Source organism: Crinia signifera, chromosome 1 (genome assembly GCF_055691185.1).
Source record: "Crinia signifera chromosome 1, ASM5569118v1, whole genome shotgun sequence".
Lineage (NCBI taxonomy): Eukaryota > Metazoa > Chordata > Amphibia > Anura > Myobatrachidae > Crinia > Crinia signifera.
In genome coordinates, this window is record NC_139217.1 from 192,958,987 (window position 1) to 192,971,582 (window position 12,596).

Sequence of the window (12,596 nt, forward strand, 5' to 3'; positions counted from 1 at the left end):
CCTGAATTCATCATACAAAATGTTAGGAGGTGTGTTAGTTGCATTGTTAGTGCAACAAGATTACAATACATGAGAGCAGTAAGATGCTTAATGTACCAAAAGTGGAAAAACCGGGGGAATCACTACCCATGGTATTTATTTATTAGTATAGTTAATTATTATTTGCATGTACAGTAGATGCATCTATTTTTTTTATTGTTCTGTATGTTCAGTGCTCAAAGTGTGAAACTACTGTATGCCATACCATTAGCTCTACTACTGCTCTTATTCCTGCTCTGATTGTAACATTACGAACCTCTCAACATTTTCCATACCATGGCGTTCTGTACCGGAGTACTATCATTATTTACAGACAGCCTTTCAATATCACATTTCTTGCTCTATATATAGAATCTTATCCTATAATATATATTTCAGTATTTAAAGGTTTACCTTTGTGGTCATGTTGGGTATAGAGCACAATAGTGCTGATTCTAAGTAGCATTTTAATAGCACAGAATGCTTACGTAATTGACTGATGTTAAAAGTGCTGCATATGTATTTGAGTTATACTGCACATGTCATATGACATGTGAGATGCATCATTACATATGAGTTTGGGCACAGGGAATGTGGAGTTTAGTGGGTGTACCTGAGAGGTAACAGAGCGGAGTGTCTAGGCCAGGCATGTCCAAACTATGGCCCTCCAGCCGTTGTGAAACTACAAGTTCCATCATGCCTTGCCACAGTTTTGCTAATAGGGAATGCTAAAACTATGGTAAGGCCTGCTGGGATGTGTAGTTTCACAACAGCTGGAGGGCCACAGTTTGGACATGCCTGGTCTAGGCAGATATGCCTTTCCGTGGGTTGATACAGCTTACAGCTAGGAGCAATCAAACAAGATTTGCAATACAGGAAACTTACTACCCATTTTTGCGACAGCCACACAAATACTAGTATGCTTTATTTTGTAAGATACTAGTATCCTAGTATGTGGTTGTTCTCCCTACATTGGAACATGGTTTTGTCAAGGTACCTTCTAACTGAGTTTAGTCTAAATAAGGTTATTATTGTGCCCATCCCATTTCAGTCATAGTCTTTTTAGTCATGTATTTCTGAGAAATTATAACATTTTTCCTTCCCTGGGATTCCGGAGGGGAGATGCTGAGGCACACTTAGAGGCAGTGGACAAATAACTTGGTTTGCCTACCTGTTACAATAATACAATCCTATGAATAATAGCATCATGCACTTGGTTATTATGAAGCAACTCATTAAAGCTTGGTACACACTAGGCTATATGTCATCTGATCTAGATCTGCTCATTGGGGAGTGTGCATGCACTACTTATAATGGTCATAATGGTCGTCCCATATGCTGTGCTGCATGGCCCATGGGTTGACCTTTTGACTGTCGACCTTGCTATTGTTGACCTAATGTTTGTGTAACCTTCCAACCCTGTCGTCCTTAGCCATGTCAACCTATTCCAGGTGTCGACATCAGTGGTTGACCCAATGCAGGTCGACCTAACTAGGCTCAACCCAATAACCTATACAGGCGGCTAATAAACAATATGTCTCAAGGTTGATCTCTATATCACTCAGTGTGTATGGACAACCCAGGTTAGGAGTCTGTGGAACTCTCCTAGATGTTCTTAGATGGTAGGCAAGCATGAAATAAGTATTAATGGATATTTTCTACAATCTGGAAGCATATTTGAATTTATGATTTCAGTGCAAATAAGAAATTGTAAAGTGACCAGTAGTCCCAGTGAACATTTTGCAGCGATTTATCATGTCATATCAATCATGAAAGGTTTCACAATCTGTTATACTGTATGCAAAATATTGTGAACACTCAGGGTTGCCTACCTGACCCCCTCCTTCAGAGAGAAAATGCTCTGTTCCTGGACTTCCCTGCTAATGTATGATGGCCATCACCTGTGGGGAGCTAGGTAATTAATACGAAAGGCGTTTCACCACAGGTGATGGCAATCATACATTACCAGGGAAGTCCAGGAACAGAGCATTTTCTCCCTGAAGTAGAGGGTCAGGTAGGCAACCCAGTGAAAACTATAAAGCAGGGTTGCCTACCTGACCCTCTCCTTCAACCCTGCTATAAAGACTGATTATAAATGGTAATAAAAATATAAGGTACTTGTTTCCTAGCAAGGCGCCCATCGCATACCGTATTTAGTGATGTGCGATGCGATGTGATTTTCCCGTTAAATTAACAGAAGGGCTTGTACAATGAAATATCGCATAGCATTGCATGCCAGCAAATGGCATGCGATGCGATTTTTAATTGTACAAGCACCCTGATGGGTGCTTACAATGTTAAATGCACCCCCATTGTCAACGCCACCCCCACTATCAACGCCAACCCGAAGCATGGCGAGGGGCAGCGGTACGCGTCCTCCTTCCTTTTCATACCGCCACTATCCACGTTGGCGTGGAGTTCATTTTAGATCGCAATGTGAAAGGACAGAAAAGAGTGTCATGTGCTGGTGCACCTTAAGAACTTGAACTAATAAAACATAATCTTTAATGGGTTAATGTTAAAAATAGCTGCAAAATAAAACCACACATACACACATATAACAACATGAAGTTTAAAAGGACCACACCTAGTGAGCCCCACTATATATCCCTATTGCCGGTATTTAAGTTGATGCAGTGCAAAGGATACTTTATGGGATTTTAACAAATCCTCTTATTGCGGGATATGCCCCTATTAGTATCGCTGGACAAGTGGTGTATATCACAGTATGAAGACACGAGTAGGTTGCACCGAGAGCCGGGTAGTATTCCTGTCTCCGTGCACCCGCTTACTATAGGAGCCGCTGGCTGCCCCATCTGCGTGCCATTGAGAGCTCAGTTGTGAGGTGTGCAAGGTGCCACTACCTCGGCTACGGTGAGCAGAGAGAGTGAGTATGTGAACCTGGTGCCAGATAACAGGTCACTCAGTCCGGGTCTCCGTGTCCTACAGGACCCGTGCTTGCGCTGCCAAAATACAATTCAAAATAACATTGATATGTGGGGAAGGGATAGTGGGGTATTAGACACACTAGGTGTGTAGACGGTCTACGTATGCTTCGCACACAGCTCCCTTAGGTCCTAAGGAATACATGTAAAGTAATCCGTGTCCCCTCGCATAAGATGCACTTAGATCAAAATCGTGGGCGCCGTGCTAGGAAACAAGTACCAAATATAAATATAATCATTAAGTGGTTGCACAAGCGGTAACGTAGAGATGCACTGATTCTGTATTTTAATATCTAGCTGAATATGGGATTCTATTTGAAAAGTTTCAGACAAAATACCAAACTCTAAGTTATCTCCTTGTTACAAATTAGATAAGATTCAGTTGATCCAGAATTTTATTGAAAACTCTTTATTTGGTTAAATCTTAACCTGAATACTGTATTCTATACATCCCTAGCTAGATCTCTACAATATTACACTAGGTGGTTAACCTATTGCATATAACTATTTATACAATAGCAGATGTGGAATTTCAAAACTATAGTCACTGTTTTTAGAACTATATTTTCAACTTCCTTTATGACAAAACTTCTCAACCACTTCAAAAAGATCAGCATTTGAAGAAAGTCCTTCAAAGTCCAATAAGCTTGTGTCAACGTGAAAGTTGAAGAAATCATCATCAAAATCTTTTGGAATTTTTTCATCCTGATCGTTGTCAAGTTCCTCTTGTTCCTCGTAAATGCTACTTTGTGAGGTAGGAATAATAACAATACGTGGGATTGTGGCATGAATAATCCAATCCAGGCCCCCACTTACATCATGTCGCTTTAATTGTGGAGTATTTGACATATTATCTTTAACCATGGATTGTAAGCCAATGGGATAGGTGATTGCATTCAAGGAATTTGAAAGGAGAAGTTCTTGTGTGTTTCTTTTTTCTGATCTTCTAAATGAGTGCTCAAGTTTATGAACTGCAGGAAACACCTGATTTAAAAAAAAAAAGTTACTTGTTGTTAACAATAATATCTTATAGACCTTTTAAAAATACAGTATGTATGCATGGGCAAATGCAAATTTTGACCTTGGAAGGTTACATTATTTATTTATAGTTTCTTATATTGCGCAGCAGATTCCGTTGCGCTTTACAATAGTAGACAGTGATAAGACAAACTGGGTAACAACAGACAGACTTGGAGGTAGGAGGGCCCTGCTGCAAGCTTATAATCTTTAATTATGATTTAATGCTTTTCTTAAATGGCTGGAACGGACACCGCCGCCACTTTTGCCTTACTACAGTCGCTCAACTCTTCTCCCCTATGGTGGACAGAAACCTTGCACTAATCAGTCCGGATAACAATTAGGAAAAAAGATGGAGGCGATGGACTAGATTGTTGGTGGACGTTAATAACCATTCCAATAAATTCTTACCTGGCGCCTGTTTACCTAAGTCTACGTCATGCTAGGAATGGACAGTCCCACCTGATACTCTCAATAAACTGGTGAGGCATTGTTTATATTTTCAAGCATATACGATACTAGCTGCTTTTATTGGCCACAAAATAGTTTTTATTTATTTTTTCACCATTGTATATTTGGTAATTAAACATCTAGATGTAGATGTAGATGTGGCATATCTAGACTTTAGTAAGGCATTTGACACTGCTCCACATTGCAGACTGCTAAATAAACTTGAAAGTGTAGGATTGGATTATAAAACAATTAAATTGATAATAAACTGGTTGCAGGATAGGAAACAGACAGTTGTAGTAAATGGAGTGCATTCTATGGAGGGACATGTTACCAGTGGAGTACCCCAGGGATCTGTACTTGGACCAGTGCTCTTTAATATATTTGTTAGTGGCATTGCAAATGGTATTGAAGGGAAAGTATGCCTTTTTGCAGATGACACAACGATATGCAACAGAGTAGACACACCAGGAGGGGTAAATCAAATGACTGATCATCTAGGTAAACTTGCAAAATTATGCACTTGGGACTCAAAAACCCAAAGGCTCAATATAGTATTAAGGGTACTATAATGGAAACTACTGAGGAGGAAAGGGATCTAGGAGTCACTATTTCAAGTGACTTAAAGGCAGGAAAGCAATGTAGCAAAGCAATGGAGGAAGGCTAGTCAGATGCTTGGTTGCATAGAGAGAGTAATCAGTAGCAGAAATAAAGAAGTAATAATGCCACTTTATAGGTCATTGGTTCGGCCTCATCTGGAATACTGTGTCCATTTCTGGATACCATATCTTCAGAAGGATATGAATACATTAAAGAGTGTACAAAGAAGGGCAAATAAAATGGTGCATGGCCTACATCACAAAACGTACCAGGAAAGAGTAAAAGGTCTTAACATGTATAGTTTGGAGCAGAGAAGGGAAAGGGGGGACATGATAGAAATCTTTAAATATATCAAGGGTTTTAACATAGTACAGGAGGGACATTTTCTTCAAAGGAAAATAAGTAATAGAACACGAGGACATGCACTGAAACTGGAGGGAGGTAAGTTCAGGGGAAATGTTAGAAAGAATGACTTCACAGAAAGGGTAGTGGATAAGTGGAATAGCCTCCCATCAGAGGTGGTAGAGGCTAAGAAGGGTGCCGGACGGCTCCCCGACAATCATTACTCCGACGTCAGAATCCCGACTGCTCCCTCGTGGGGGTCCACGACCCCCATAGAGGGAGAATAAAATAGGTGGCGAGCGCACCTCGCCACCGTGCCTGCAGCGTGGTGAGCCCGCAAGGGGCTTCAATGTGCTCCCCCCACTGTGTAGTCGGGATTCCTATTACCCTCAAATTTGAATTTATATAAGCATATAAATTATATAAGCATATTCCTCTTTCTTTATATATATTATAAGGGCACGGTAGTGCCCTTATATTAAGGCTGAATTCAACAAACGGATTTTTCCCATAGGGAACTTTTCGGATGGGGGCATGGTGTTTGAGGGACTGCACCTCAAAAGTGACTGGGCGTACTGAGCTGAAATTTGGCATGTACGCGTAGAATCGTTAACCGGTGCTGCGTGCCAAATTTCAGGGCGAAATATAAAAAAATGACCAATTGGGAGCGATCTAAACTTCCAACTGTCAGTTTTTTTCTGACACTTCAGAAATGACACTTTGTCACCCATGTTAGTCTATGAGGTTTTTTTTGGGAAGGCATAACTCGGGGTAGAGGAACAATTGAGACTTGGGGTTTGTATTATTAGGTAGATATTGTCCCAGTGGAGTGCCTTTTGGGGTTGAGGATTTTCAGATAGGTGCAGTTTTTTTATAATTTAGTGAAACATCCCCCATTATAAAGATAGGAGGTTTCAACTTGTTGCGCAGCCGTAGAAGCCACCAGGAGGGGGAGTACACAGAGAGTTTGAAGAAACTCAGGGAGCCCGAGGTGTGCTCCCACCACCACCAGTGCTGTGCCTAAACACGTGCAAAGGGGGCAGCCGTATGAACGTGTGGGCCCTCTCCCAAAGGAGAAAGGCCCCATGGTTCCCCTAACCCCCCTCAACCATAAGGCCGAGGAAGGGAAAAAAAGGATCGGTGGGTCCTCTTCGCCGAAGCTCAGAGAGACCCGCTTTTCCTCCACCCCCGGAAGGGTTTTGGACGGTGGGTCCTCCGCACCCGAAGGTTTGGAGAGACCCGCTTAGGCTTCCCTCCGCCTTGCGGCTCGGGGTTGCCCTCGAGGGAACCGGGACTCTCCCCAAAAGGTGAAGAGTCCCAGTCACGTTTGGGGAACGGAAGGCCTGTTAGGGACAGCCGCACTACCCAAATAAAAAAAAACGTGACAAACTAACAAAAAACGTGAAGTGCTCAAAAGTGCAAATCAAAGAAATAAATAAAAGAGGCCCTAGCCAGAAGGCCGGGGTGGGGGTGTAAAAAATTGTCCTACCCCATCCAAAAGGACGAGGTAAGGACGTGTAGCCTAACCTAGAGGGAAGTGCGCGGTGCAGGTGCCATTCAGTGCATGGTGCTGGACATCACCAGTGCAAATCAGGCACCCCCGGGTTACCCCGGGGGCACAGTGCAGCCTCGGGCTCCAGGCAGCCGACCAGTCAGCGTCCGACCAAGTGTTTCTCCGTCTCACCAGCAGGTACTTTCCAGCCCCTGGCATGGGAATGGGTACTCCACTGGGCTTTTCGAAAGACTCCCTTAGGGGCTGCACCCCCCTCGGAAGAGCAATCTACTCAGTCCCAGTGTTTCTCCGCTCCCAGGGTTAAGATACTAGGCTGAGCTTTTCGCTGTGCCCAGGCTGGTGGTTTGCCCAACCTAGGACCAATCTACTCGGTCTCAGCTTTTCTCCGCTCCCTGGGAATGGATACTAGACTGAGCCTTTCGCTGTCTCATCCTTCAGGGGCTACGAACCCCGTCAAGAGAGTCAAACTACTAGGCCCAGTGTTTCTCCCCCCCTCTTACCAGTGGATTTACGGAAACAACACCTCCTACCAAAGGCAGAGGTGAAGATACTCAGTGAGACTTTTCACTGCTCCCGGGAAAAAACAGAGGGGTCCCACACCCTCCGCCCATCAGAGCAGCTACTCAGTCCAACCTTTCTCTATTCTCTGCCAGAGGCCAGTCCATACCCACTGATAAGAACAGATACTACACTTGATCTTAGCCAAAAGGGAGTACACAGAGAGGCTTCACTTGAGTGTATCAAGATGGCCGACTCCTGCTCGCAAACTGAAATACTTTTGTGTAAGTGTAATTAGTGGTGTTTATGTTATACATGGGGGTGAGGATTGAGGGGTGGGGGGCGCTGTGTGATTATTTTCACTGACACTGTTCTAATGACAGAGTTTAATAAGGTCCGTGCTGTTCCGGAGGTGGGTGTAAGCTGAGTGACGTCAGCTAATTTATTCACTGCACTGCCAGCACTGCCGGGAAATTCAAATATGAAAGTGCTTTTTGTGGGGAAGTGCTCCTGGTGCTGGGCTGCTGGGTGACTGTCCTGCCGTCCAGCAGGCGTTATATGCGGGCGCTGTCCGGGTTACTTTACCACCCTACAGGTGTGTGTTGTATGTTAGCCGTGCAGTGCACGGCGGGCGGCGGGCAGCGGGGATGATCAGGGCACTAGCAGTGGCTTCTCTCCCCCATAGAGGAAGTTGTGGCTCAGGCTGCAGCCAGCAGGGACAGAGGGAGAAACAAACAATCGTAGCGCTGCTACAGGGGAGTCGGCTGACAGCTGCCCGACATGAGTGCAGTTGCTGAGCGCTGGTGAGTGAGTTCAGATGGTCTCTGTGCCAGCTAAACGTGACATGCAGAAGCAGCAGATATAGCAGCCTGGAAGAGGACTCCATGGAGCAGGGTAGCCCAGGGGCAGCAAGTGAGTGCTCACAATGTACCCCTAATGCCCACCATAGGCGTGCACACGGGGGGTGCACAGGCACCTCCTTATGACTGTCAGCAGCAGTGTGATGCTGCTGCCAGTCTCAGAGCCGGACGGGCTGACTGCTGTTGCAATGCTGCTGCTGAGCTGACTCAGCCTCAGACCGGCTCTGCCTCACTAGTCAAAAGCACTGGCAGAGGCAAACCAGGCTTTAGGATTCCCCGCTTGTCCCCTCCCCCGGCCGGCTAGCAGTAGCCTGGGCTACTGATAGTTTTCAAAAGGGGAGTGGCCTAATAACGGACCCCCTCATGGCCACGCCCCATTTTGAAAACTATCATGCTCCTTTGCTTGTGCATGGGGTAGCTTTGCCTGGGGATTACTGTAGCTGAAGACCTGCTTACTGATCTGTGGCATGCTGCTCCAGGCTGAAGGTAATGTGTGCATGGACTGGGGAGGCACCAGTGTGTGAGAGCATAGTTTGTAAGAGGAACAGGGGGGGCCTGATTCAGGATCACTCGCTAAGCAGCGTTCTTTTGCTGCTTAGCGAGTGGAACGCTGCCCTCCGAACGCCCACCCCCTGTGTAATATGAATATGGATCAGTATGCGCTGTGTAATGTGAATATAGGTCACTATGCACTGTGCAATGTGAGCATGGGTCACTATGTGCTCTGTAATGTGAATATGGTTCGCTACGTCCTGCTTAATGTGAATATGGGTCACTACGTTCTGCGTACTTTGAATATGGGTCACTACGCACTGTGTAATGTGACTATGGGTCACTACATGCTCTGTAATGTAAATATGGTTCACTACGTCCTGCTTAATGTGAATATGGGTCACTACGTTCTGCGTACTTTGAATATGGGTCACTACGCACTATGTAATGTGACTATGGGTCACTACATGCTCTGTAATGTAAATATGGTTCACTACGTCCTGCTTAATGTGAATATGGGTCACTACGTTCTGCGTACTTTGAATATAGGTCAATATGTCCTGCGTACTGTGAATATAGGTCACTACGCCCTGCGTACTGTGAATATAGGTCACTACGTCCTATGTAATGTGAATATAGGTCACTACCCTCTGTGTAATGTGAATATAGGATACTAATCGCTGTGTAATGTGACTATGGGTCACTACGTGCTGGGAAATGTGAATATGGTCACTACGCGCTATGTAATGCGAATATGTGTCACTACGTAGTGTGTAATGCGAATATGGGTCACTACGTGCTGTGTAATATAAAAATGGGTCACTACGTGCTGTGTAATATGAATATGGGTAATTATGCTGTATGTACTATGAATATGGGTCACTGCGTGCTGTGTAATGTGAATATGTGTCACTACGTGCTGTGTAATGCGAATATGGGTCACTACGTGCTGTGTAATGCGACTATGGGTCACTACGTGCTGTGTAATATAAAAATGGGTCACTACGTGCTGTGTAATGTGAATATGGGTAATTATGCTGTATGTGCTATGAATATGGGTCACTGCGTGCTGTGTAATGTGACTATGGGTAATTATACGCTATGTAATATGAATATGGGTCACTGCGTGCTGTGTAATGTGAATTTGGGACAATACTCAGCAATTTTACCAGTGGCCTTTACTGCTGCTCTGCCGGACTGATGATGAGTAGAATGAAATGGGTGCAGGGTGTACAGCGTGTGAAAGGGGTGCTTTTCTGTGAAAAGGGGCGCTATATCAGAGATAGAACTAGCTCCTCCCAGTGCCCCCCGTGTGTACGCTGTCACCCCAGTGACCCCTGTGTGTACGCTGTCCTCCCCCAGTGCCCCCGTGTGTGCGCTGTCCCCCCCCAGTGCCCCCGTGTGTGCGCTGTCCCCCCAGTGCCCCTGTGTGTGCGCTGTCCCCCCCCAGTGCCCCCGTGTGTATGCTGCCTCCCCCCAGTGCTTTCGTGGGTACAGTGCCCCCGTGTGTATGCTGTCCCCCCCAGTGCCTCCATGTGTATGCTGTCCCCCCCAGTGCCCCCGTATGTATGCTGTCCCCCCCAGTGCCCCCGTATGTACGCTGCCCCCCCCCCAGTGCCCCCGTGTGTACAGTGCCCCCGTGTGTACAGTGCCCCCGTGTGTGCGCTGCCCCCCTCCGTGTGTGCGCTGCCCCCCTCCGTGTGTGCGCTGCCCCCTCCTCCGTGTGTGCGCTGCCCCCTCCTCCGTGTGTGCGCTGCCCCCTCCTCCGTGTGTGCGCTGCCCCCTCCTCCGTTTGTGCGCTGCCCCCCTCCTCCGTGTGTGCGCTGCCCCCCTCCTCCGTGTGTGCGCTGCCCCCCTCCTCCGTGTGTGCGCTGCCCCCCTCCTCCGTGTGTGCGCTGTGCCCCCCTCTCCGTGTGTACGCTGTGCCCCCCTCTCCATGTGTACGCTGTGCCCCCCTCTCCGTGTGTACGCTGTGCCCCCCTCTCCGTGTGTACGCTGTGCCCCCTCTCCGTGTCTACGCTGTGCCCCCCTCTCCGTGTCTACGCTGTGCCCCCCTCTCCGTGTCTACGCTGTGCCCCCCTCTCCGTGTGTACGCTGTGCCCCCCCTCCGTGTGTACGCTGTGCCCCCCCCCTTCCGTGTGTATGCTGTGCCCCCTTCCGTGTGTACACTGAGCCCTTTAATATTATTATTTATTATATTTACTGCCCAGACGCTGACCTCCCCATGCCACCGCCAGGACTGAGGAGCTTCCACAGCCTGCGGACCAGATTCAGGCGCTTCCTTGAGTTGCCTCCGCCACCGAGAAGGCAGAAAGAAGACACCCGGGCCATCAGAGGAGCAGCTGCATCCAGGTAAATCCGTCCCCCCACTGTCCTTGTGTGTACCCTGTCCCCCACCCCACTGTCCCCGTGTGTACCCAGTGCCCCCATGTGTACGCTGTCCCCTTCCCAGAGCCCCCGTGTGTACGCTGTCCCCTTCCCAGAGCCCCCGTGTGTACGCTGTCCCCTTCCCAGAGCCCCCGTGTGTACGCTGTCCCCTTCCCAGAGCCCCCGTGTGTACGCTGTCCCCTTCCCAGTGCCCCCGTGTGTACGCTGTCCCCTTCCCAGTGCCCCGTGTGTACGCTGTCCCCTTCCCAGTGCCCCCGTGTGTACGCTGTCCCCTTCCCAGTGCCCCCGTGTGTACGCTGTCCCCTTCCCAGTGCCCCCGTGTGTACGCTGTCCCCTTCCCAGTGCCCCCGTGTGTACGCTGTCCCCCCCCCAGTGCCCCCGTGTGTACGCTGTCCCCTTCCCAGTGCCCCAGTGTGTACGCTGTCCCCCCCCCAGTGCCCCCGTGTGTACGCTGTCCCCCCCCAGTGCCCCCGTGTGTACGCTGTCCCCCCCAGTGCCCCCGTGTGTACGCTGTCCCCCCCTAGTGCCCCCGTGTGTACGCTGTCCCCCCCCCCAGTGCCCCCGTGTGTACGCTGTCCCCCCCAGTGCCCCCGTGTGTACGCTGTCCCCCCCAGTGCCCCCGTGTGTACGCTGTCCCCCCCCCAGTGCCCCCATGTGTACGCTGTCCCCCCCAGTGCCCCCATGTGTACGCTGTCCCCCCCAGTGCCCCCGTGTGTACGCTGTCTTCCCAGTGCCCCCGTGCGCGCTGTCCCCCCCAGTGCCCCCGTGTGCGTGCTGTCCCCCCCCAGTGCCCCCGTGTGTACGCTGCCCCCCCCAGTGCCCCCGTGTGTACGCTGCCCCCCCCAGTGCCCCCGTGTGTGCTGTCTTCCCAGTGCCCCCGTGTGTACGCTGCCCCCCCCAGTGCCCCCGTGTGCGCTGTCTTCCCAGTGCCCCCGTGTGTGCGATGTCCCCCCCAGTGCCCCCTTGTGCGCGCTTCCCCCCAGTGCCCCCGTGTGTGCGCTGTCCCCCCAGTGCCCCTGTGTGTACGCTGCCTCCCCCCAGTGCTTTCGTGTGTACAGTGCCTCCGTGTGTATGCTGCCTCCCCAGTGCCCCACCCCCCGCGTGTACGCTGTCCCAGGGGTGTGTTATCATTAAACATTTAAAAAATCTAATTTTATTCTTACACTGAAATTTAAAATTTAAAATAAATTGAAAAAAGCTATGAAATTACATTGACAAAAAACCTTACGGTTTCACATGTCCCATTAAGGCTTCTTACACATGATCTGGCATTTCTGAAACCTGTTGTAACTCTTCCACTCAAACGCCAAAAAGCAATGAAATTACGATCATTAAGGCTGACGCCTTAATGGACGTGTTCCTTGCGCAATACAGATATGGTACGCCATCACAGCCTGTGGGTAAGTGCAGATTCAGCACTCTCACAGAGTGAGATTGCTGTCACTCACACAATGGTGAGCTGCTAATTCACAA

The 12,596-nt window shown here is 48.5% G+C and overlaps 1 protein-coding gene across 3 annotated transcripts in view; it reads right to left on the minus strand.

Annotated features, from left to right (window-relative positions):
* Positions 1–2,085: 2,085 nt before the first annotated feature.
* The window catches only part of LOC146066162 (melanopsin-B-like), a 180,920-nt gene continuing 170,409 nt past the window's right edge, over positions 2,086–12,596 (minus strand). For all 3 annotated transcript variants that reach the window (XM_083179099.1, XM_083179098.1, XM_083179097.1), the window contains one exon: positions 2,086–3,947. In XM_083179099.1, the coding sequence (XP_083035225.1) occupies positions 3,531–3,947 (417 nt within the window). In that variant the 3' untranslated portion in view covers positions 2,086–3,530. The remainder of the gene's footprint in view (positions 3,948–12,596) is intronic.